This window comes from Mastigoproctus giganteus, chromosome 9 (genome assembly GCF_048544385.1).
Source record: "Mastigoproctus giganteus isolate SK-2022 chromosome 9, ASM4854438v1, whole genome shotgun sequence".
NCBI classification, from domain to species: Eukaryota; Metazoa; Arthropoda; class Arachnida; order Uropygi; family Thelyphonidae; genus Mastigoproctus; species Mastigoproctus giganteus.
The window spans coordinates 184,468,370-184,495,170 of NC_143583.1; the positions used below are offsets into that span (position 1 = coordinate 184,468,370).

The 26,801-nt window shown below is 37.9% G+C and overlaps 1 protein-coding gene across 1 annotated transcript in view; it reads right to left on the reverse strand.

The window, feature by feature from the left end:
• Positions 1 to 26,801, reverse strand: part of Ddx1 (ATP-dependent RNA helicase Ddx1) — a 339,750-nt gene that overhangs the window by 131,319 nt on the left and 181,630 nt on the right. Inside the window, exons 17-19 of the mRNA XM_090381389.1 lie at positions 21,954 to 22,025; positions 12,498 to 12,524; positions 2,440 to 2,529 (exon numbers count right to left, since the gene is read on the reverse strand). Of these exons, the coding sequence (XP_090237515.1) occupies positions 2,440 to 2,529; positions 12,498 to 12,524; positions 21,954 to 22,025 (189 nt within the window). The remainder of the gene's footprint in view (positions 1 to 2,439; positions 2,530 to 12,497; positions 12,525 to 21,953; positions 22,026 to 26,801) is intronic.

The window sequence follows — 26,801 nt, forward strand, 5'->3', positions numbered from 1 at the left end:
CACCTACACCGTCTCCAACAGTGTTGAGTTCATAGAAAGGATCCGCACTATATCCATCTCGCAAGATCAAGTCATGGCATCGTTCGATGTCGTATCACTCTTTACCTCCATCCCAGTGGAACTTGCCATCTCTTGTGCAAAACAACTCTTGGATAATGATGGAACCCTTAGCGACAGAACTAGACTGAAGCCCGATGAAATTTCCGCCGCCCTCAGACTGTGCTTAACAGGGGGTGCAATCATGTTTAATGACTCGATCTACCAGCAGATACATGGCACAGCCATGGGTTCCCCTGTCAGCTCGGTCACAGCAAACATCGTGATGGAGGAGTTAGAGGGACGTGCGTTTACACACGCACCAGATCACATCGCCTTTTGGTGTCGCTATGTAGACGATGTGTTCGTAGTCATCCCTAGAGACTCAGGTCAGCGACTCCTAACCTACCTCAACTCACTATCGCCCTTCATAAAATTCACGATTGAGCTGGAGTCGAACAACTCTATACCATACCTAGATACACTTGTCCGGCGTGAAGACACATGCTTGAAGACGACAGTTTATCGTAAGCCTATGTGTGCTGGCCAATTTACCAACTTCCAGTCAGCACACGCACGGGGCCACCTCCTCTCAACTGCCCGAACCTTGCTAACTCGCGCCTGGACACACTCCAGCTCCGCAGATGAAAGACGCAAAGAGATCACCAGAGTCAAAGTAGACCTTACTTGGTGTGGCTACCCCATCGACGTCCTTGACAGGTGTGATCTACAAGCACGCGACAACGTGACGATCAACAGCAACGCCAACAGTGACGAGTCATCCACGAGGGCATTCATCCCATACTACCCCAACCTGTCACAGCAGATCGGTAGAATCCTAAAATCGCATGGGATAAAGTGCATCCAACTCCCAGGCAAGAAACTGCGTTCTCTCCTTTCCAACATATAAACACCTGTCCCCACCCTTCTATAGAGTGGTTTGGTCTATCGCTTCTCTTGCCGTGACTGCACGAGCTGCTACTTTGGAGAGACTGGACGTCGACTCGAGAAACGTCTCTCAGAACATAAAAGGGCGATCCGTTTGGCAGATGTAGAACACTCAGCTATCGCCGAGCATGTCTGGACAACCCACCACGACATCGACCCACACCGCGATGTCGTGGTTGTGGACAGGTCCCACCATTACCTGAGGCGTACCTGGTTGGAATCGCTAAATATAAAATGCTCGGACACCGCGGTTGTCAAGTTAACCCCATCACAGAGTCAGTAATTCTATCCATAGACAAATGCTGGCCACGTCACCACCATACGTCACAGCCACAAACATCAAGAAACAATTAACCACGTGCCTCACGCACCATCCTGGCAGTGCATCTCTATTCCAACTGCCATTCAAGTATTTTAATCCGATGAAGGCTGCCACCCAGCCGAAAGCTAATTTATTTATTGTAGTTTTATTAATGCTCTGTGTAACAAAATAAAAATAAATTTTCGCATTTCGGAAAGGTGACTACGGTGGTCTGAGACAGTATTTAAATTCTATACGGTGGGACCAACTGATGATGATGTTACCAACAGCAAATTCAAAATGGGAAGCATTCAAAGAAATAATCTTGGAAGCTACTAGGCTTTTCATACCAACAAAGAAATATTGTTCAAGATTTAGGCCTAAATGGATGTCAGATAAACTAATGAGACGTGGCAGAGAAGAAAAATGCATGGGATACATAAATTAACAGGTGACACAGAAGCCTATGGTAGATAGAAGCTGGTCTGTAATCAAGTCACAAAGGAGGTTGAAATTTTGAAAGCCAATTAAAATAGAAATTTTAATCTTCCGATCGACTCGCCTTTGTGGCGATTTGTCTAGCGATCGAAATGCAGCGATTCCCTGACCATTATTGGCCTTGTGGTCCTCTGTTGAGATAGGGCATAATGGTCAGTCTATTTTTTGGTTTATTTTTGTTTTATTTTACTGTAGTAAAATAAAACAAAAAAAATGATAATATTTATGTGAAATATCACCAATCTCGGTTGGTGATATTTCACATAAATTTGGACCTGGTGCCTGTCAGAGGGGGCACCGTTAAATTTCTATTTTAATTGACTTTCAAAATTTAATGAATTATTATTTATTATTCTTATAATTAGATGTTCTAAATTATCTTAGAGATTTTCTGCTGCAATATTTTTACTCTTGTTACCCCTTTCTTCCCTCGCTGTTTTGTTTGATTCTTAAGTTTAATTTTGACCTTTTCACTCTTGTCTTGCCATATTGTTGGCATTATTTTATTTTTTTATTTAACTCTCATTCTAATTTATTTGTATGGTTATATATATGAGATAAAAATATTTATATATATCTATGATAAAAATATTTGTATATATAAAATAAAATGTTTTAATAACCTATGAAATAAGAGAATATATTAATTTACTCACTTGTAGTCTCTTTCCATCAGATGTAATTTTTGGAATCTGTTGATGCATTCGATTAATTAAATCACTGTGCCCTTGACTGAGTAACCCATCCTTAAAATCATAAAAATTAATGTATATTCATATGATTGTTGCTAGTAAATATATCAGCTTAATTTATAAATTAAGCTTTACTTATAAATTTTATTATTATGCAAAAAAAAGTGTTATATGAAATATGGAAAGTATAAAAACAATTCAGGTATTTATAGAAAAATTAAAAAATAGTAGGAAAATTTAACTAGTAATTCATTTAATAGTTCATTGGGCATTATTTTTTAAACAATTTTATAACTAAACTGTTCGAAAATTCATAATTTGTGTTTATGCACTTAAGCAATTTTGGTTTGAAATTTTAAAAATCCTGCTTCTATAAACATACCTGCCAACTTAGAAGTAAAAATCTGTTTAAGATTGAATGTACATCCATTTTAATACAAAAATATATACAGAAATAGCAATCCAATAAAAAGTAAATCAATTAATGAAAGTCACACATGTAATGGGTAAATTGTGTTCATTATGAAATGTACCAAACTGTATTTTAAAATTATTTTCTCAATTTTTATACTGAACTGGCTTTGCATTAGTGGCACCTACCTAATACCTCTTGAGGCCACCTTTTGCTTATAATACAGCCTGCACATGTTTTGGCAGACTCCATGTGGTATTGTGGGGTATACCAGGGTAGTGATACCCATTTGTTACACGAGTCTAGTAATGCCCACATATTGTCGGGTGGATTGTCCTTTTCCAGTAGATCCCAAACATGCTCAGTTGGACTGAGATTGGAGGTGGAGGGGGCAGCCACAGGAGGACCGAAAATTTACTGCCATTTTCCTGAAACCTGTTGGGCCTTGTGACATAGCAAGTTGTCTTGTTGATAGGTGCTGAGCTGTCTGGATACAGTCATCATGAAGGGTGTACTTGGTCAGTGACAACAGAAAGGTAGGTGGCCCCCATCGAGCTGTTGATCAACAGTGATCAGAGAACCCAGAAAATGCCAAGAAAACAGTCCTTACACCATAACATGACCACCTCCAGCCTGCTGAACACCAACTGTGCCACCAGGTGCCATGGTTATATGGCACCTGGTGGCACTGGTGCCATATAACCATGCTGATGGTGGTACCACCATCAGCATGGTAGAGTTGGAAATGGATTCATGAGGCCAGACATCAGAGTTCCACTTCAGTGGTCTGGTCCAGTGTTGGTACTGATGTGCTCATGAAAGGTGCAGACACTGTCTCACAGTGACATTGGTACCCATGATAGCCATAGACTGCTACAACCTATACAAGTTAGTGTCTGGTGCATGCAGTGGTGAGCTGTGAATATTTTAACAATGGGCTTGCACTTTTGCCGACTTTTTGATGTGAAACATCCTGTGGGGGGGGGGGGTACCTACCGAGTAAATTTGATCGGTCATGGAAGTGACGTCACCTGCGGCGTCTGCCAGGGGTGCTTCCCACGCCACGCTCAGACCATTAGTCTGTGTGGAACATTCACTAGTAATATGATTAGATTAGAGTGCGTGATGCATTTTTTGTGATCAGTACGATATCTTGAGTTCTAACTTTTTGAATAATATGACGTCGCATGGCAATGCAAAGGATGTTTCACATAAAACCATCTACTGCACGTGCTTGACTTTTTATTCTTTTTTTTTTAAACTAGGGAAATATAATGGATACATTTTTTTTCATGATAAAATTTTAATATTGCGAATAAAAAATAACAAAAATATTTCCCATATTACAAATAGTGAATTATCACAAAACATTCTAGAATATAAAAACAAATATACATAAAAAACAAACTGTTCTAGAAAAGGTACACAAAAATCACAGATTACATGAAACAATTATTGCACAAATATTCAATAAAAATTTCTTCTAAAAATTGCCATATGAAATTTACTTCTTTATTAATATTGACATAACGATCCGGATCAAATTGAAGCAATGGTTTTCCATTTAGATGTATGGTCATTATAATCTTCAATGTGTTTAATTTTCAACATTATTCATTCATTCACATGATATTATTCATTATGCTGAAAGCTCACTCAACTTCAGCACTGCTAATCGCAATGGTTTCAAAGATATTTCTGGCTTTAATTGTAAAGGGAATTTCACTCGATTTTAAAGATAAACTGTCTTCAACAAAATCTCTAAAATCATTAATTTTTATTTCATATTTTATCAGAAAACAAATTTCTTATTCGGTTTTCAGTCTTGCCACCGAGACAAAAGTTCTTTCAAATTCCACGATTTCTGGTAGAAATTTCTTTCAATGGTATGATTATTTTCTTTATTTAATTTAAAATCACCCTGTTGCATTAATAACTTATCCTTTAAGGATAAAACAATGCATTTAATAACTTGTTACAAGGTAATTTTACTGTTCTTACTTTCAATTTTGATTCCTTCAAATTCTTTCCACTTCAACATGCTCTCAATTTTAGCTTCATATTTTCCTTCAGAATTTTTCATAACAATAACATTGAGAGTTCGAATAATTAATTTATCTCCTTTTACTATAGTGAATCTGTAGGATGTCGATCATTAGTGCTAAATGGTTAAGAAATTCCAGATTTTAAAAGTGTGCAAACATTCAAAATGCAGGATAATTCCCTTAACCCACAATTACCATCCACAAGCTACAAGCTGCTCTTCGTAGCCTGAACACCACGACCGATATTTGTAGTCCACATCAAGTTCTTTAGCAATCATCTTTAATTCGTGCCAGTTTTTTGGAGATTGGTAATACAGTTTTTTTTAATTATTGCCTGTATGCCATTATATTTTAGAATGTTTTCTACATAATGAAAGCCTCAACGAAATTTCAAAATCGGCCAATATTTCATATTTGTAAAGTTTATATAATATCTTAGTTAATATCCTGTATCGTAGTGGGGGCTTAATACCTCAATTAAGCCCCCACTACGTTGCTACTGTCACTAATTCTTTGAATACCGTGCAAAATATAGGGATCACTCAGATATTCAGCTACTGTGACCATGTAAACATAGACAAGAGAAATTTACTGGAAGGCATGTATCACTCACTTCTCCGAAAAACATACGCCCGTTTGTCGGAGCAAAGGGGAACCACAATACAGGTTGACCAGAGGCTATTATCCATGTCAGGAATCTTCTTAATCCTCTGACTGGCTATGGAAAGCATATTGACTAGCACGACTTCAAGGAATGTGGTTGCATAAGTTTTACGGACACCACTAACGTTGTGAAACGGTAATCCATTTCACCCTTAATTTGTGCTTTCTAATTACCTAAAGGCCAGAGGTGAGAACAATGCATACAAAGTTGTCTCTCCTAATCTGTTCGTTACAGGGAAATTATTTTCGTTGTATAGAAACTAATGTATTTTAAATGTAATTACCAAAGGGAATTTAAAAAAATTCGGTATAAAGAAGTTGATTAAACAGAGGTCCGACTGTAATTAAATCAAAAATTAAGCAACTTTAAAATACATAACCGATCGATTGCGCCATTAAAATGCTGGGAATGGGCCCCACTCACACCATTCAGAAATTCCCAAACTGCTAGCTTGGGGGGGGGGGATACACGGATTAATAGATTAACAGTAGCCACTGGCAGAGGTAAAAGTGATTCTTGCACTACTTCTAATGAAATGCAATTGAGCAGCAGCCTGGAAAGTAAGGCAGTGGAGATTTCCAGGACTGCTGAGAGTCATAGTGGAACAAGTAAATACATGGGCTGTGTTAGGGTAACTAAGAGTAGAAACAGGTGCATGTATACTTGCATGTACACCAATGCTATATCTCTCTCTCTCTCTCTCTCTCTCTCTCTCTCTCTCTCTCTCTCTCTCTCTCTCTCTCTCTCTCTCTCTCTCTCAGAGTAATTCGGGATTTTTTTTTTTTTTTTCTTTGACTGGTGCAGCATAAGCCTTAGGCTTCCTTGCACCATATAGCTAATAATAATAATAAGCACTTGGAAAGGGAAAATGAGAGCAGGTGTGTGTTATAGGCCAAATGAATCTGATGAGTATGAGATAATGAGCAATTGTGCAGAGAAATAGAGTGGGCCAGTAAATCAGAGTGTCTTAAATTTGGGTGATTTTAATTTCCCAGAGATTGACTGGAATTTGTGGGTTGGTCACTCACACACTAGCAAGGCTTTTGTAAATTTATTGAATGATTGTTTTCAACAGCAGCATGTTCGGGAGGCAACTAGAGGGAGTAATACTCTTGATCTGATTATCAGTAGTGATTCTTCATGCATCAAGAACCAGCAGATAAAGGAACCACTAGGTGGCAGTGATCACAGTGTGCTGAAGTGGGATTTATTCAAAAAGGTAATTTCCATCAAGGGTAAAGGGAAGGGTTTTTGCTTCCATAAAGGTGACTACGGTGGTCTGAGACAGTATTTAAATTCTATACGGTGGGACCATCTGATGATGATGTTACCAACAGTAAATTCAAAATGGGAAGCATTCAAAGAAATAATCTTGGAAGCTACTAGGCTTTTCATACCAACTAAGAATTATTGTTCAAGGTTTAGGCCTAAATGGATGTCAGATGAATTAATAAGACACGTGACAGAGAAGAAAAATGCATGGGATACATATAAATTAACACGTGACACAGAAGCCTATGATAGATATAAGCTGGTCTGTAACCAAGTTACAAAGGAGGTTGGGCAGGTGAAGGCAGATTACAAGAAATCTTTGGCAAAGGATGCAAAGAAAAACAGCAGAGTTCTTTACTTATGTAAACTCTAGAAGGAAGGAGATGAATCAGCTTGGTCCACTTGATATCGATGGTTCAACTGTTGATGATCCTGCTCATGTAGCTAACAAAAACTAAATGAATATTTTGCATCTACATTCACACATGAGGAGTTATTCAGGGAGGGGAATGCCAGAAGTGTATTCGACTCTGGCAGTAAGCTAGATAATCTTGTAATAACTGAGAGTAAAGTGGAGGAGAAATTGTTGAAGATAAACATAAGAAAGGCACCTGGGATGGATGGAATCTATCCAGTTATATTAAAGGAGGCAGAAACCCTTAGCCAAAGGAGGGCTTCCCTGGACTCAGGGGAGGTACCCATGGACTGGATGTGTGCAAATGTGACCCCAATCCACAAAGGATCAAAGGGAGACAAGTGATTACAGACCTGTTAGTTTAACTTCTGTTCCAGGGAAATTAATGGGGTCACTGGTTAAAGAAGCATTGCAGGATCATCTAGACAAGACTTCAGTTATAGCTCGGACATAGCATGGGTTTGTTACGGGGAAGTCTTGTCTGACAAATTTGATTGGATACTATGATGTAGTCACAAAGGAACTGGATGCAAAGAATAACTTTGATATCATATATATTTGGATCTTAGAAAGGCCTTTGATACTGTTGCACATGGAAGACTGCTGCACAAATTGGAGCATTGGAGGCAAATTGCTGCTATGGATAAAGGGATGGTTGAGTGGGAGAAGACAGAGAGTGGTAATCAATGGACACTGCTGTTCGTGGACTAATGTTATTAGTGGAGTCCCTCAGGGTTCAGTGTTGGGTCCATTGTTGCTTTCTGTATTTATAAATGATATTGATGATGGCATATCAGGTATGTCTTAATGATGGTATATCTTAATGTCCAAGATTACAGACGATACGGAGGTTGGCAGGGTTGTTAATGACACTAATGACAGTACACTGCTGCAACAGGATCTATAAAAGTTGAGCAGATGGGTTGAGAGGTGGCAAATGAAGTTTAACATTGACAAATGTAAAGTACTACATATGGGAAGCAGTAATCCCAGAAGTTGATAACGTATCAACTCTGTGGTATCACACTGACAGTGGTAGAGAATGAAAAGGACCTGGGGGGTAATTGTGCAGGATATGAAGTTTTCTGAGCAGTGCAGACAGTCTGCAAGAGTAGCTCATGGTGTCTTGTCAATGATATACAGGAATTTTTCTAGCAGGGATAAGATGATTATCCCCTTGTATATGGCAATGGTCAGGCCACACCTTGAGTACTGTATACAGGTATGGAGGCCTCATTTTAAGGATGTAGAGCTGTTGGAATGAGTACAGAGAAGGGCAACAAGATTAGTGAACAGAGCAAAGGGTTGCTCTTACGAAGAAAGGCTTAAGTTTTGCAAATTACAGTGTCTGGAGACTAGACACCTGCGAGATGATCTGATTGAGGTGTATGAAGCCTTGAATGGTTTGAGCATCTTCAATGCTGATGAGTTTCTTCCTCTTGTTCAGAATAATTGCTTGAGTGGGCATAAAGACTGTTGTAGGATAGATGTGTGGAAGTTTGCCTTTACCCAGCAGGTGGTTGATTGCTGGAACAAACTTCCATCTGTCGTTGTAGAAGTTGATAGCTTAAATAGATTCAAGGCAGAACTTGACAAACATTTGGAGTGAAGGGATGGGTGAAATAAGGGTTGTGTTTTTTTTTTTTTTTTTTTTTGGCTGATGCTGTATAAGCTTACTTTCTTGCTAATGCTAAATCTGCTCTTCCTACACTGTGGCAGCAATATGGGGAAGGTCCTTTTCTGTTTCACCATGACAATGCACCTTGTCATAGTGCACAGCCTGTATGACTTGGTTTTAATACATGAGCATGCAAAAGCTTTACTGGCCTGCCCAGACACTGACTTTAACCCCAAAGACAGATCTTTGAATGCTGATTCCAAACGCGTTTTTGGTTTTCCTCTAGTATCTCTAATTTTTGCAATGAACATAATTACATAATATAATTTTTATTGTTTATACATTAATATTTATGTAATCTCATGGATATATGTACACTAAATAATTAAATTATTTCATTTCAGTTATGTGATTATAAATTGTTTCAAGTAAGATGTAACAAGTTTCTGAAACATATTCATTGGCATGCCTTGAAAGTGTAAAGATTACTCCAAATTTTGCTGTGTGGCTCTTTCCTAAATAAATCACTACAGTATACAATCACAATGGATATTTGAAAAATTTACCAGTTATATTTTGCCCGTCCTTTAGGTGACAATAATAAGGCATGGGCACTACACATTATTTGTACCACTTGTTTGAATGGATTACATGACTGGTTGAACAAAAGTAAAAAAAAAAAAAAAAAATCTATGCCGTTTGCCATACTCAAGATATGGAGGGAGATAAAAGACCATGATGATGATTATTACTTTTATAATATGAAGAACTGTCTTCTTAGCAGAGAATACGAATTCATGCAAGATTATTTATCCAAACCTGGATTCAGCAATAAGAACAATCATGAGAACACAGCATGGACTAGATTCTTTAGAAGGTGAAATGGAACATGACGAAAGTGTGATTGGTGGAGACCTAAGAACTCTTCAGCCAATCCTAAGCACACACCTGACAAAGAGACATCATTGAAGCCAGAGGTGTTTATAATTGATCTCATTAGAGGTCTGGCTCTCTCCAAAGATAAAACTGAACTTCTCGCCTTGAGACCAAAGCAGAAACACTGGTTAAAAAGAATATTAAAGTGTGTAACTATCAAAACAGAAACCTAGTTTTGGTGATATTCTTTACAGCAAATGGTCTGCTCTGCTGCCATGATATCAATGGAGTCTTTAGGAAATGGTCACGAGTATATATTATATTTGAATGGCACCTCTTCATTTTCTCAGCATAGCAAAGTTTGAAAGCTATGCCCTTGTATAACAGGAACTTAAAGTGAACCATCCTCATTTTCCAGTATATTCACATCTAAAGGAGACATACAATAATATGAAGACACTACTCGCAGCAATTCAATACAGCACTCAGCAATGGAATATTTGCAATGACCTCAAAGTCACTGGTATGCTAATGGGCATGCAAAGAAGGTTCACAGAATATTGTTATTTCCTATGCTTATTGGGACAACTGTTCTATTGCAGACCATAATATCAGATGTGACTAGGCTGAACGAAGCACACGAGCCAAGAGCAAGTAGCATGCAGTATATTCCATTCGTGGAGTCACTGAAGATTTTCCTTACACCTCTCCATCTGTCCTCCTAATGAAGAGTTTTGTGAAAGTGATAGGCAAGGTGAGTTTGAGAGGCTTTCATTACTCAAGTGAGAAATATCCAAAAGTCAGGGATGCAAAATGAAACAGGGAATCTTTGTGGGCTCTCAAATCTGAGAGCTACTGCAGGATGAAAGTTTTGAAAAAATGCCTCAATATATAAACTAAAAGAAGACAGTCCTCCAAATGGCTTTGTGAAAACTTTTTGGGTAACCACAAATACAATGATGGAGTTGAGAAACTGTGTGATTCAATGCATATAAAGATTTTTTTTTTTCCTTGTTAGTTGTTGGTGCATCAGCTTCTATGGCCATAATGCACCTCCCAAAGTTTTTGCATTTTACTGTGATCCAAGCCTGAGGCGGGAATAGAACCCGCGACCTTTAGGTTGCCAGGCATGCACTTTACCTACCCGGCTAGCTTGGTCGGCACATATAAAGAAATGTTGTCATTGTTGGGTTTTAGGAGCATTGGCAACTAAGGTCATGTTGCTTCATGTATATTGTTTGTTGTAATTTACATTTGTTCTGAGGTTGATTTTCTGCTTGCTGCCGAGACTGACAACTCAGCCAAGTTGTAAAAAGACCCATAAAAATTCCTCCCATCATCGACAGGATTCGAATTCAGGTCTTTTCCACCTGGTGCGAGAAGGACTGTGATCCTACCAACTGTGACATGAGAAAATTATAAAAAAATGGGATGTCATATGTGACTTAAACTTCATTTCTTTCACTTGCATTTAGAGTTCTTTCCTGAAAACCTTAGCAAAATAAGTGATAACTAGGGGGAATGATTTCATCAGTCAATGGATATTGCTACCAAGGTTTCTGAAATGAATGCATGTTGGCAGACTAATGCCGGATGTTGTACTGTGCCATTCTGGACAAAATGTACCAAAGGAAGTCACACACACAATTTTTAAATTGTAAATATCATTTTTAGAGTGGTGTACTGTGTATAAAATGTATTGGGTTTAAACTGTAGAAGTATATACAATATAAAAATATAATTGAAACCAGTCTCATATGTTTTGTAATGAAATCGTCTTAACTACTTGTACTGATATTATCAGTAGTCATATTATGAAAAGTACATATGTTAGACAAAATTTAGATATCACCATATTATCAAAAATTGGTTTTATCTACCAATGAGGTAGGCTGTATAAGGTGAGATCTGTGAGTATACCTCACCTTATACAGCCTCAGCCAAAGGGGATGGGGACCTTTCCACCCCTTGTGTATATCCCCTCTAAGCATATCTAGACCTTCCTGCTTATGTCTTCCTACATTTGTCTACTTATGTATATTAGCTTAGAAAGAGTAAGGATGACATCAGCATTTAGTTTACTAAATTCATTTAAAGCCTTAACATTTCCATCAGGTCGCCTTGCAGGTGCCCACTTTCGAAGCACTGCAATTTGTAGAGTACCCTTTTGTGACCCTGACTAATAGTTTTAGTCTTCTCTACACCTGTTCCAAAAGATCTGCTTCCTTCTTAAAACGAGGCTTACTCAAGGTGTGGCCTAACCATTGCCTTATACAGTGGGATAATCACCACCTTGTCTCCCTGCCAGAAAAACGTTTTTTTTTTGTAGGAAAAATAGCTGTAATTTACATTTCCATTGCAGTTTATATACACAATGGACTTAAAATTGGGTATAAGGCTGTGACTTTTAATCACAACTGAGGTTTAAAAAACAACTCACAGCTGCACTAAATGAGGATTTTTTTTTTCCCCCCTCTTTCTTTTATGAATATAACTTCACTGGTTCATCTGGTCATTATAATATGCAAAATATAGGTAGGTAGGGGGAGGAAAGGAGGGAGACACCACATTAAAATATGCCAGAGTCCTCTTTGGTGTTTTGAAAGTACTTTATTTGAAGAGAGTTCCAGAATTAGTATTGAATTCTTATTTATTCATTTGATATAAAAATCTATAACAAAACTTTTACATATTACAATTATGTATTACTTAATACTTACTGCTTCATCCAGAACAAAAAAGCGAACCTGTCAAAATTAACAAAAGGTTATATTAAAAACAATCAGCTGAAAAATGTGTTTATAAAATACAAGGTTTGAAATAGTTTTGATGTCAGAATAATTTTGTAATTAAATACTATTCAACTTTGATACTTTTACACAATGTATAAGAAATACATAATAATGGCACACTTTTACCGTTTGAAAGAGCTAACTCTTGATTTGCATTTTCTCAGCATTTGAATCAATGCTGAAAAAAACATATGGCAGTAAAACTGCCCGATCTCTCCCTAAAAGTATGCTACACAACTAATTGTGTAACACTGTTGGTGCAGTGTTAAAATTATACAGTATTTATTACTTGCAATTGTATCCCATTACTCAAAAGTACAGTGTTTTCAAGAGGATAAAACAACAACAAAAACTTGGTGATCCAAAGTAAAAGAAAAACTGAGCCAATATCATCCAAAATGGTGCATAATGGCCTATAGCTGTCGTTGCGCCGTAAAACATACAACAACAACATCATCCAAAAAATGGATAATACAGAAAAATAAATAAACACGAATTATATATATATAGACTGTTTATATTTAGTGTATAGGGAAGGGATGCTGACTTATCAATTGTAATTACCAGGGAAAAATTGAGAAGGCTTATAAAGTGAAGGAGATAACCTGAAATAAATTGATTAACATAAAAATAAAAACGATGGTACCTAAAGTAGTGGGTCCTAGGGCTTTAACTACTTCTTCAAAGGATCGGCAGCCAAAACTGTAGGAGCCACCACAATAATGTATAAATCATAGTCGACCCGACAGAGACCAAAAAGAAAGGAATAAAATATTTAAAAAAAAAAAAAAAAGCCAATAAAACTTTATAAAGAAAAAGAAGAAAAATTTTGAAATTAAAAAGACCAATACATTACAAAAATTAAAAAAGTAACTGTAGATTACAGGATAAAGTCCGGTTAAAGCCAACTTATTGTGTGTTTGGACTGGAATCTGTGAAATAGCTGCGTGTGGTGTTTACCGAGCAACACTGGAGACCCAAGGAAGAAAGTCGATAGATCTCTGTCCAGAATGTTTATATCAGTTGAAGTAACCACGTGTTACAGGGAATAAAGTGGAGTCGTCAAAGTGAACCATCCCATGTTATGGGGAAGTAAGTAAATAAACAAATGAGGCAAAGTGCCAGCAAAGGGAGACAATTACTGAAAAAGTAGTGTAGAAAAGACACTAAACTTTGTATCAGAAGAAAAAAGTATTAGTAGAGGAATAGCATCTCGATATTGCTTTCGGCCAGCCTAATTGTGCACGAGAAATAAGATGTAGTAATTAAGGATAGTAGAAAGCATTTTGAAGAAGAGTAACATAGCTGTGTCCGGGGTTACTAAACCCGTACCATAGCTGGTCCCTGGACAGATGTCTGAACAAATGCCTCATATGAAGTTAGTATTGGCATTGTTATTGAGTAAATTAAAAAAAAAAAAAAAAAAAAGGGGGGGGGGGACATAACAGAACATGCATTGCCAATGCATGGGAGTATTGTGTTCCGTTGTCTTTTTTTTTTTTTTTTTTTTAATGTTTACTCATGATAGATGGACTAAGAAAATAACAGAATGGTAAACCAAGAGGTGCTGGAAGACAATGACAGAAATGGACAGATGAAATTCACGAGTTCATGGGTAGTAAGTGGATGGCCATTGCACAAAACAGAAGGAACTGGAAAGTTACTAGAGAGGCCTTCATCCTGCAGTGCATTGAAAATGAATGGTGACTACAACAGATGGAAGTTTGTTCCTACTAACAACCAGCTACTGGCTAAAGGCGAATTTCAGCACATCTATTCTAGAATTGTCTTTCTTCAATTTGAATTTATGCTCCCTCATGTGAGTAATCTGAGCAAGAGAAAGAATCCCATTAGCATTGAGCTTGCTCAATCCATTCAAGGCCATATACACCTCAATTAGATCACCTCGCAGGTTCCTAGTCTCCAGAAGCTGCAATTTGCAGAACAAAGCCTTTCTTGGTAATACCAACCCTTTGTTCCCCTCATCAATCTCGTTACCCTTCTCTGTACTCATTCCAGCAGCTCTACATCTTTCCTAAAATGAGGCCTTCAGACCTGTATACAGTACTCAAGGTGTGGCCTGACCATTGCCTTAAACAAGGGAACAATCACCTCCTTATCCCTGCTAGCAAAATTTCTGTATATCATTGACAAGACACCATGAGCTATTCTTGCAGCATTTTTGCACTGCTCAGAAAACTTCATACCTGACTTCATATATTTCAACCATTCATTTTAAAACATTGAAGGTGGTACATGGATTTATATCATTTCAATGTCTATATACACATAATTGGTACATATACACTGATGTAATGACAATTACATTTATAGAGTAATTTGATAATTATCTGCATCGTTGTATTTTCAAGGTTGCTCTTGCTTTTCAGATTTAATGAGATAAATTTGGAATCCCTGGAAAAAAAAAAAAAACCTAAGGAAGTGTTAATGATGTTAACCAATGAATTCAGCCCATTAGATTTACTAGTACTTGCAAGTGTAAGTTCAGGCAAGTCTAACTTAACATTATAAAACATTGAAACTGATATATGGATTTGCAAATGCTTCAGTAGACATCGTTACATATGCACTTACAATAGACAAATACCAATTTCCTCAACCAATTCATTCCCTTGAACATATTTGGTACTGAATTATGAGAGACAATGTACGAATAAATTTGTTTATATCACAATAGAATAGGGTCCTGGGTACAAGGTTTTTACCATGGTGGACAAGATTTTTGAAGCTCTGGCAAATGCTAAGATTTTATATTTAGCAGTTTTATTGACTTAATTGTTATACTACATTATTTTTTATAAGTAGCTTTATAGTCTTAGTCAAACTCCTTGGTTTATTTGAATTAAGATAGTGATTTTGAAAGTCAACACCTAGTGTCTGTAGATCGTACCGTTTGTAAATTGCCGACATTGTTATATGATACGGAATAGCACAAAGTAAATCCCAAACTTCACAGCATAAGGTTTAACGTAAAACAAAATAGCAAAATATGTAGCACTATATTAGAAATCTCGTAGATTAGTATAGCATTATCAATTAATCAGTAAAATTTATTAATCTTATTAAATTTCATTGTTAATTAAATTATACTTAAACGGAATCATGACCCAGACTAGAGCAGCAAAGCAGTGAGCATAAAGTAGCGGTAGTACTGTGGCTCACGGGAGAACCAAACAGGGTGATTCACCAACGCAAGCACAGGAGTGAGCTCTGACATTGAGTTGGGTAGCTGAGAGCTTGATGGACCCTCATGTTAATTTCTTCGAGGGCGTATACCATACACCTCAAACTCTCATCAGAATGCTGAGTTGGTGCCTAATTTCTTCAGTCTTTGCATCTAGCCAAGGTGGATGTCTTTTTGTGTGCTAGGTGCAAAGACTGAAGAAATTAGGCACCAACTCAGCATTCTGATGAGACTTTGAGGTGTAGGGTATATGCCCTCGAAGAAATTAACACGAGGGTCCATCAAGCTCTCAGCTACCCAACTCAATGTCAGAGCTCACTCCTGTGCATCAGGTAACACAGCGGCAATCTCCAAGGCAGAATGTGCCGGTCCCGCAGGAACTAGTTATTGTTGGCGACACAATTGCCAAGGAGATGGGGAATATATTATGCAAAAAGGATAGGTGGAACAGGACCAGGGTATGTCTGCCAGGGACAAAAGTTGATGATGTTGTAGGGCAGATATCTTTTAAAGTAACAAAATGTGATATTGTTGTACATGTTAGCACTAATGACCTTAAGAGTAAGAGATTTGCAGATTTACTTCACAAGTACAAGTCAATGCTGAAAAAAAAATCAAGAGTTAAGGTTAAATTTGAAAATGTCAGCAATTCTGCCCAGACACAATAGGACAGAGTATGTGATGAGAGCCTTGTCAATCAATTCAGCCCTGGAGAGATTGTGCAAGGCTCACGGGGTAGAATTTTTTGCAGTGTGGTCTGTGCTTGCTAACAGGAGAGACTGCTTTTACAGCTTAAATAGAAAGGGTGCAAGAATTTCTTCTCTTTCTTGGTGATTCCTTTCTACTTCTCTCTCTCTCTCTCTCTCTCTCTCTCTCTCTCTCTCTCTCTCTCTCTCTCTCTCTCTCAGGGAGACTCGGAATTTTTTTTTTTTTTTGCTGGTGCAGCATAAGCCTTAGGCTTCCTTGCACCATATGGCTAATAATAATAATAATAATAATTTTTGCTGATGCTATCGAGGCAGTGTTAGGTGGGTTGGAAAACTGCTAGCTTGGGGGGGAGGGAATTCACAGACTAAAGGAGTAACAGTAGCCACAGGCAAAGGTGAAAGTGATTCTTGCACTGCTTCTTTATTAATGAGCAGCAGCCTAGAGAGAGCAAGTTGCTGTGGACTTCAAGAGCTGCTGGGAGTCACCATGGAACAAATAAATACACGGGCTGTGTTAGAGTAACTAAGAGTAAGAACAGGTGAATGTATACTTGCATGTACACCAATGTTAGAAGTATAGTAAAAAAATTTGATGAATTTGAAGTGCTGATCAGGGCATCAAAGGCAGAAATTGTTGGGATATCAGAGACATGGTGTCACAGATATAAGCAGTGCAGAATTGGAATTTGGGGAGTACAATGTGTACAGAAAGGACAGACAGGGCAGGAAGGGAGGAGGGGTTATGCTGTTAGTTAAGAAACATAAAATCTAAGGAAGTGCATCCAGCTGACATGGGTCGACAGTGCAATGTTGAGTCTGTTTGGTGTGACAAACACTGGGAAAAGGAAAATGAGAGTAGCAGTGTGTTATAGGCCGAATGATTCTGATGAGTACAATGAACAGTTGTGCAGAAAAATAGAGCGGGCCAGTAAATCAGAACGTCTTGTAATAGGGGATTTTAACTGGAACTTGTGGGTTGGTCACTTGCATCTAGCAAGACTTTTGTGGATTTATTGGAGGATTGTTTTCTACAGCAACATGTTAGAGGGGCAACCAGAGGGAGTAATACTCTTGATCTGATTATTCATGCATTAAGAATTTGCAGATAAAGGAACCGCTAGGTGACAGTGATCACAGTAATGTAATACCATCAATGGTAAAGGGAAGGGTTTTTGCTTTCGTAAAGGTGACTAAAGTGGTCTCAGACGGTTTTTAAATTCTATACAGTGGGATCAACTGATGATGTTACCAACACTGAATTCTAAATGGGAAGCCCTCAGGGACTTAATCTTGGAGGCTACTAGGCTTTTCATATCGACTAAGAAATACTGTTCAAGGTTCAGGCCTAAATGGATGTCAGATGAATTAATGAGGCAGTGGCAGAGAAGAAAAATGCATGGGATGCATATAAAATATGAGGCTACACAGAAGCCTACAGCAGATATAAGCTAGTCTGTAATTAAGTCACAAATGAGGTTAGGCAGGCAAATGCACATTACAAGAAATCTTTGGCAAAGGATGCAAAGAAAAACAGCAAAGAGCTCTTTACTTATGTAAACTCTAGAAGGAAGGGGATGAATCAGATCGGTCCATTTAACATAGATGGTTCAACTATTGATGATACTGCTCAAGTAGCTGATAAACTGAATGAGTATTTTGCATCTACATTCACACATGAGGAGTTTATTCAAGGAGGGGAATGCCAGAAGTTTATCAAACTAACAGGGTGCTAAGTAATTTTGTAATAACTGAAAGCAAAGTGGAGGGAAAATTGTTGAAGTTAAACATAAAAAAGGCACACGGGGTGAATCGAATTTATCCAGTTATATTGAAGGAGGCAGCGAGGGAAGTTAGCAAACTCTTAGCCATAATTATGAGATGATCCTTAGATTCAGGGCAGATCCTTATGGACTGGAGATGTGCAAATGTATCCCCAATTCACAAAGGGTGTTCAAAGGGTGACAAATAATTATAGACCTGTTAGTTTAACTTCTGTTCCGGGGAAAATAATGGGGTCACTGGCTAAAGAGGTGATACAGGATCACCTAGACAAGACTGCAGTAATAGTTAAGACACAGCATGGGTTTGTTAAGGGAAGTCTTGTCTGACCAATTTGATTGGATACTACAATGTGGTCACAAAGGAACTGAATGCAAAAAATAATCTTGATATCATATACAGGTAGACCTTGTTTTGTACTGGTACGATTTGCAATTGTTATTTATTGTTATTTGGTTTTTAGGAGCATTAGCAATATTGCTCCGGGATATGCGGTGGTCATTCCCTGACCTTTCCGCATCCTCCGTATTTGGTGGTGATGGGCTCGAACCCCGGTCTAATCAAGAAGCGTGTGCTACGCACTGCTGCTCCTTCCCACCTGGCTACGGAGGCGCCTACGATTTGCAATAGCGCTGGTCACTAACACAAGGCCATGAATATTTATTTTTGAAATTTTTTTATAAATTTAAAGTTTAACTCATCCATCAAAATTTATCGGCATCTTACTGTACTATATATCATGCAGTGTTCATGTGATCAAGGATAATCTGAGCCAAAAAAAATAATGCATCAATTTTGAAACCGATGGATCAGGGAGTAATAGACACCTTTAAAGCTTATTACCTACAGCAGACATTTACAGAAATGTTAACAGCTTTAAACGAGTCCAACATTACCATCAGAGAATATTGATGGTCATTTGATGACTTAAAGGGCATAAATCACATTAACACAGTCTGGCAAGAAGTGACTGTGACTTGTCTAAATGGAGTGTGGCGTAAACATTTCCCAGATTTCATGCATGACTTCAGAGGATTCGAGCCACAACAGAATGATGTAGAAAACATCAGCAAGCTGCCACAAGAGGCAGATTTAGAAGAAGTTACAGTTGAAGATGTAACTGAGCTCTTGAAAAGTCCTGCACAGACTCTTTCAAATGAACACCTTGAAGCTGCAGAATTTAGCCAACAACAGGAGGAAGAGAAAGAAGATCCTCCTCTAAAAATTATCAAGACCAGTGATCTACATCTGATTAGTCCGTCATTAACGAGCTCTGAGACAGTGATCACAACTGGGAGAGGAGTGCCACAGTTAAAAGGGGTGTCATATCAACCCTCACCCGTTATTTTGAAATTCTTAAAGAAAGGAGGAAGAAAGCTGGGCAATCAATACTTGCTTCTTTCTTCAAAAAGGCAACCTCCTCAACCAGAACCTTCAAAAACCAACTTAAGTTTCGGCATTACGCCGGATTTTTAGTTGGTTTTTCACTTTCAAAATGTTTTGTAATTTATTTTTTTATTTATTATATGTAACTTTATTTATGTAGGTTAAAAATAAACCACTTTTTTTAATTATAAAAGTTTATTTCTGAACTTTAAATAGTTCAGTACTGAAAAGCGTAGGTAATATTTTTGGTGCCCGGAACATAACCCTGTGATTTCCCATTAACTCCATTATATAAAGGGTTCCATTTGTGCCTGTACCCCCATGAACCTAACCCCGGCATAAATAAAGGGCTACCTGTACTTGTATTTCAGGAAAGCTTTTGATACTGTTGCACATAGAAGACTGTTGTACAAATTGGAGGGGTATGGCATTAAGGGCAAGTTGCTACAATGGATAAAGGGATGGTTGAGTGGGAGATGGCAGAGAGTGGTAATAAATGGACACTGCTCTACAGGGTCTAATGTCATTAGTGGAGTTCCCCGGAGTTCGGTGCTGGGCCCGTTGTTGTTTTGTGCATTTATCAATGATCAGGCTTAATGTCCAAGTTTGCAGATGATACAAAGGTTGGCAGGTTGTTAATGATACTAAAGACAGTATGCAACTGCAACAGGATCTAGAAAAGTTAGGCAGATGGGCTGAGAAGTGGCAACTGAAGTTTAACATTGACATAACATTGACAAATGCAAAGTACTGCATATGGGTAGAAGTAACCCAAGAGAAATGTACCAACTGTGTGATACTCAGGAAGGTGAAGAATGAAAAAGACCTGGGGGTAATTGTGCAGTCAGATATGAAGTTCTCTGAGTAGTGCAGACGGGCTGCCAGAGCAGGTCATGGAGTTTTGTCAATGATATACAGGAATTTTGCTAGCAGAGACAAGGAGGTGATTATCCCTTTGTATAAGGCAATGGTCAGGCTACACCTTGAGTATTGCATACAGGTCTGGAGGCCTCCAGACCTGTATGCAATACTCAAGGAAGGATATAGAATTGCTAAAATGAGTACAGAGAAGAGGAACAAAGCAATGCGCTTACTAAGAAAGGCTTAAGTTCTGCAAGTTTCAGCATCTGTTTGTTTGTTTGTTATTTGGTTTTTAGGAGCATTAGCAACTAAGGCCATATTGCTCCGGGGATATGCGGTGGTCATTCCCTGACCCTTCCGCATCCTCCGTATTTGGTGGTGACGGGCTTGAACCCCGGTCTAATCAAGAAGCGTGTGCAACACTGCTGCTCCTGCCCACCTGGCTACAGAGGATGCTGCAGCATCTGGAGACTAGGCACCTGCGAGGTGATCCGATTGAGGTGTTGTTGTTATTTGGTTTTTAGGACCATTAGCAACTAAAGCCATATTGCTCCGGGGATATGCGGTGGTCATTCCCTGACCTTTCCGCATCCTCCGTATTTGGTGGTCACGGGCTCGAACCCCAGTCTAATCAAGAAGAGTGTGCTACGCACTACTGCTCCTGCCCACCTGGCTACAGAGGCACCTGATTGAGGTGTATAAGGCCTTGAATGGTTTGAGCAGGCTCAGTGCTGATGGGATAGTTCCACTTGCTCAGACTAAGAACCTGAGGGGGCATAGATTCAAATTGAGGAAAGACAGTTGTAGAATAGATGTGTGTAAGTTTGCCTTTAGCCAGCGGGTAGTTGATTGCTGGAACAGATTTCCATCTGTTGTTGTGGAAGTTGATAGCTTTAATAAATTTAAGGCTGAAGTAGACAAACATTTGGAGTGACCGGATGGGCGAAATGGGAACTTTTTTTTTTTTTGGCTGATCCTGTATAAGCTTGCTTTCATGCATCATATGCCTCAACTAATGCCCAGACCAGAAAAATATAGCACATCCTCATTTGGTAGATGAGTGAGGCCAGTGAGGGTCTGAAAGATTCATGACTAGGGATTTACAGTTATCAAATACTCTGCTCACTCTGATGATTACAGATGACGTGCTAGTGTTGTGAACATCTGAATATATTGCATTTTATACCTGTACAATCACTGATGGGTTAATATTGACCCAAAAAAAAAAAAAAAAATTACACAAAATCAAAATTAATATCTGCATTCAATTTTGATAATGGAAAGACTTCTTTATTTTCTCTTTCATCATGAAAAACTTTCAAAAAGTCTAGTCTCTCCATGACCGAAATTGAATTTATATGAAATTTGATTTTAACTACACTGAAATATCTTTTGCAATCCTATAGTAAAAATGATTGCCAATTAAATAACATGTTATTTAATCACCTGAGTTAAAGACATTTGTCCAGTAGAAATGAGATCTTCCAGTCTTCCAGGTGTGCCAACAACAATATCCACCTGCAGAAGTAAAAATTTGTGTAATATACACAAACACACACTTGCATAACATACAGACACACACTGAATATAAGTAATATAATAAAAAAAAGAACAAAGAGAAAACGAACTATAAAAAGAAATTAAAACAGAGTTCCTTCTTATAGTAATATTTTTGTACATTTCAGCTGTGGGCACTGGCAAGGGAGCACTATTAACTATTAAATTTCTTTCAATTGACTACCAACTTCTAAATTATTTTAGGAACATATTCCATCTACAACACCTCATTCTCAATTCATCCCCCCGCACCCTGTCTTTCTTCTTCATTGCTATTGCAATGCACTGGCAATAGCAACAAAGAATGCAATGTATTGTTTTTACTCCTTACATGGGTTGGACATTCTGCTAACATATGCTAAATTTATGCATTTTAACCTCACTATATATAAGTTGTATTAATATTAAATTAAATATGCATAAATGGGTGTGAAAGTTACATAAGGTGCCAGTAACTATAAGGGTGAGGAAAGTAGAAAAAGAAGTGTAGTAGATTAGTGAAAGGTGAAAGAATGCTAATATCCTAGAGGTTATGATTGAATTAAGTGAATTATTGCCAAGCCAATATAAAGTGGGGGAACTGTAAAGTAAAATTAATACAATAAAATACTAATAAAAAGGAAAATGATATAGCTGTCATCAGATATGGGGGAGAGAACATTTTTAGTAAATGGTCTAATATAGGTAATGTAAAAATGCTTGATCTGATGTCAGCTGAAATAAATATTGATACAGTACATGATCAGGTATTTCATCAGGGACTACACCTGACCATGTTTCAGGTGTAGTCCCTGATGCTATGTCCATAGTAGTAGAAGAAAAGTGAAAGGCCAAAAAGGAATGAAAATTAAATTAGCACTTTCTAATACAGTACGAACAAGGTAGTCCCCCAACGCAGTGTAATTTATTTAGGTAAAAATAAGTATTGAGTAGGGATAAAAATGGTTAATATCAATATGTTTAATATAAATATGCAGAATTTAGTGTAGCATTTAATTTTGTATAGATAAGAAATCAATGTATTTTAAAGATAGATTTGGAACAAGCAAATGATATAAGGGTAAGGTATTAAATTGAGGATGGGAAGGGAAAAAGGAGTATTTTAAATAAATAAAGATAAAAAATAGCAATAGAAGTAGAATAGTAGGAACATTTGTTTCACCCTCATATTACACTAATAGTTTAATGAACAGAAATTAAACATTACTGTTAATATATAAAGAATTATACGGTGGCAAAAAACATATATACATAGGCCAAATGATGGGGTTACGCTATAATAAGCTGAAAAGTAAACATATCAGAGTATGGTAAATAATAATCATCAAATATTTTGAGAAATAAATAAATTAATAATTATAATCTATCCAAATTTGCATGAAAGTACATCCAAGGAAAAAGAACTGGTTTAAATCCAACGAAATAAGTTACATGGTGAGTTAAGATCCAAAAGTGGTGCAGTTACGGATCCCATTATAAAAGAACATGACATAAAGGAACATGAAAAAAGTCCATGTATATGAAACAATTCCAAGGAAACATTTATAGTACAGCAGAACAGGAAATAATTCCATGCATATAATACTAGATAAATCCACAGGTAGTATCAAGTGTGAATTTACTGTGGATATAGTAGTAAATGAAACCAAGGAAAAGAATCAGTTAACAATTATGAAGTGATATAACTCCAGGGATATAAGAAACATGGTGACTAAAGATGAAATAAGTCCATGAATATGCAAAAATTCCAAGGAAACATTTATGGTATAGAAGACAGGAAATAATTCCATGTATATAAAAGTAGATGAATCCACAGGTAGCATCAGGTGTGAATTTACTATGAAAAAAATAATAATAATCAGTTGGACACAATATCCAAAAATGTAGTGGTATCATTCCAGGGATTAGCATTAGCATAGGCATATGATGCAAGAAAGCAAGCTTATTCAGCATCAGCCAAAAAAAAAAAAAAAACACACTAATCCCATTTCACCCCTCCGTTTGTTCGAAATACCTGTCCAGCTGAGCCTTAAATTTATTTAGGCTATCAACTTCAACAACAAGCGATGGGAGTCTATTCCACAAACCAACTGCCCGCTGGCTAAAGGTAAATTTCCGCACATCTATCCGACATCCGTCCTTCCTCAATTTGAATTTATGCCCTCTCAGGTGATTATTCTGAGCAAGAGGAAGAATCCCATCGGCATTGAGCATGCTCAAGCCATTCAAAGCCTTATACACCTCTATCAGATCACCTCGCCGATGCCTAGTTTCCAGGCTCTGTAATTTGCAAAACTTAAGCCTTTCTTCGTAAGAGCAACCCTTTGTTCCATTCACTAATCTTGTTGCCCTTCTCTGTACTCGTTCGAGCAGCTCTACATCCTTCTTCAAATGAGGCCTCCAGACCTGTATACAGTACTCAAGGTGTGGCCTGACCAATGCCTTATACAAGGGAATAATCACATCCTTATCCCTGCTAGAAAAATTCCTGTATATCATTGACAAGACACCATGAGCTACTCTTGCAGCTCGTCTGCACTGCTCAGAGAACTTCATATCTGCCTGCACAATTACCCCCAGGTCCTTTTCATTCTCTACCACTGCCAGCGTAGTGCCACAGAGTTGATACGTTGATCTGGGGTTACTGTTTCCCATATGTAGTACTTTACATTTGTCAATGTTAAACTTCATTTGCCACCTCTCAGCCCATCTGCTCAACCTTTCCAGATCCTGTTGCAGCAGCATAGTATCAGTAGTGTCCTTAACAACCCTGCCAACCTTGGTATCATCTGCAAACTTGGACATTAAGCCTGATACACCATCATCAATATCATTTATAAATACAGAAAACAACAATGGACCCAACACTGAACCCTGAGGAACTCCACTAATAACATTAGTCCACATTGAGCAGTGTCCATTGATTACCACTCTCTGTCTTCTGCCACTCAACCATCCCTTTATCCATAGCAGCAATTTGCCTCCAATGCCACACTTCTCCAATTTGTGCAGCAGTCTTCCATGCGCAACAGTATCAAAAGCCTTTCTAAGATCTAAATATATAATATCAAAGTTATTCCCTGCATCCAGTTCTTTTGTGACTACATCATAGTATCCAATCAAATTGGTCAGACAAGACCTGCCCTTAACAAAACCATGCTGTGTCTGAGCTATAACTGAATTCTTGTCCAGATGATCCTGCAGTGCTTCTTTAACCAGTGCCTCCATTAATTTTCCTGGAACCGAAGTTAAACTAACAGGTCTGTAATTACTTGTGTCAGCCTTTGATCCTCCTTTGTGAATTGGGGTTACATTTGCACATCTCCAGTCCATGGGTACCTCCCCTGAGTCCAAAGAAGCTCTCATAATTATGGCTAGGAGTTTGCTTACTTCCTTTGCTGCCTCCTTTAATATAACTGGATAGATCCCATCCACCCCTGGTGACTTTTTTATGTTTATCCTCAGCAATTTCTCCTCCACTTTCCCCTCAGTTATTAGAAAATAATCTAGCTCACTGCCAATGTTTACTTCACCTACGACATTCCCCTTCCTGAATAACTCCTCATGTGTGAATGTAGATGCAAAATACTCGTTTAGATTGTTAGCCACCTGAGCAGGATCCTCAACTGTTGAACCATCAACATCCAGTGGACCAATCTGATTCATCCCTTTCCGTCTTGAGTTTAAATAGGTAAAGAACTCTTTTCTGTTTTTCTTTGCGTCCTTTGCCAAGGATTTCTCATAATCTGCCTTTGCCTGCCTAATCTCCTTTGTGACTTGGTTACAGACCAACTTATATCTATCATAGGCTTCCATGTCACCCATTAATTTGTATGTATCCCATGCATTTTTCTTCTCTTCCATATGTCTCATTAGTTCATCTGACAACCATTTAGGCCTGAACCTTGAACAATATTTCTTGGTTGGTATGTAAAGCCTGGTAGCTTCCAAGATTAGTTCCTTGAATGATTCCCATTTTGAATTTGCTGTTGGTAACATCATCAGTTGGTCCCACTGTATAGAATTTAAATACTGTCTCAGACCATCATAGTCGCCTTTACGAAAGCAAAAACCCTTCCCTTTGCCTCTGATGGTAGTTACCTCCTTGAGTAAATCCCACTTCAGCACACTGTGATCACTGCCACCCAGTGGTTCCTTTATCTGCAGATTCCTGATGCATGAAGAATCACTACTGATAATTAGATCAAGAGTATTACTCCCTCTAGTTGCCTCCCGAACATGCTGGTGTAGAAAACAATCATCCAATAAATCCACAAAAGCCCTGCTAGTGTGTGAGTGACCAACCCACAAATTCCAGTCAATATCTGGGAAATTAAAATCTCCCATTATAAGACTCTCTGATTTACTGGCCCATTCTATTTCCCTGTACAGTATCTTATTATACTCATCAGAGTCATTAGGCCTATAGCACACTCCTACTCTCAATTTTGATTTACCTATGCTTATGTCACACCAAACTGACTCGACACTGCACTGTCCATCAATGTCGACTGGCTTCACTTCCTTGGATTTTATGTGTTTTTTAACTAATAGCATAACCCCTCCTCCCCTCCTGTCCTTCCTTTCTATACACATTGTACTCCCCAAATTCCAGTTCTGCATTCCTTATATCTGTGTGACACCACGTCTCTGATATCCCAACAATATCTGCCTTTGATGTTTTGAGCAATACCTCAAATTCAAATTTATTTACTAAACTCCTAGCATTGGTGTACA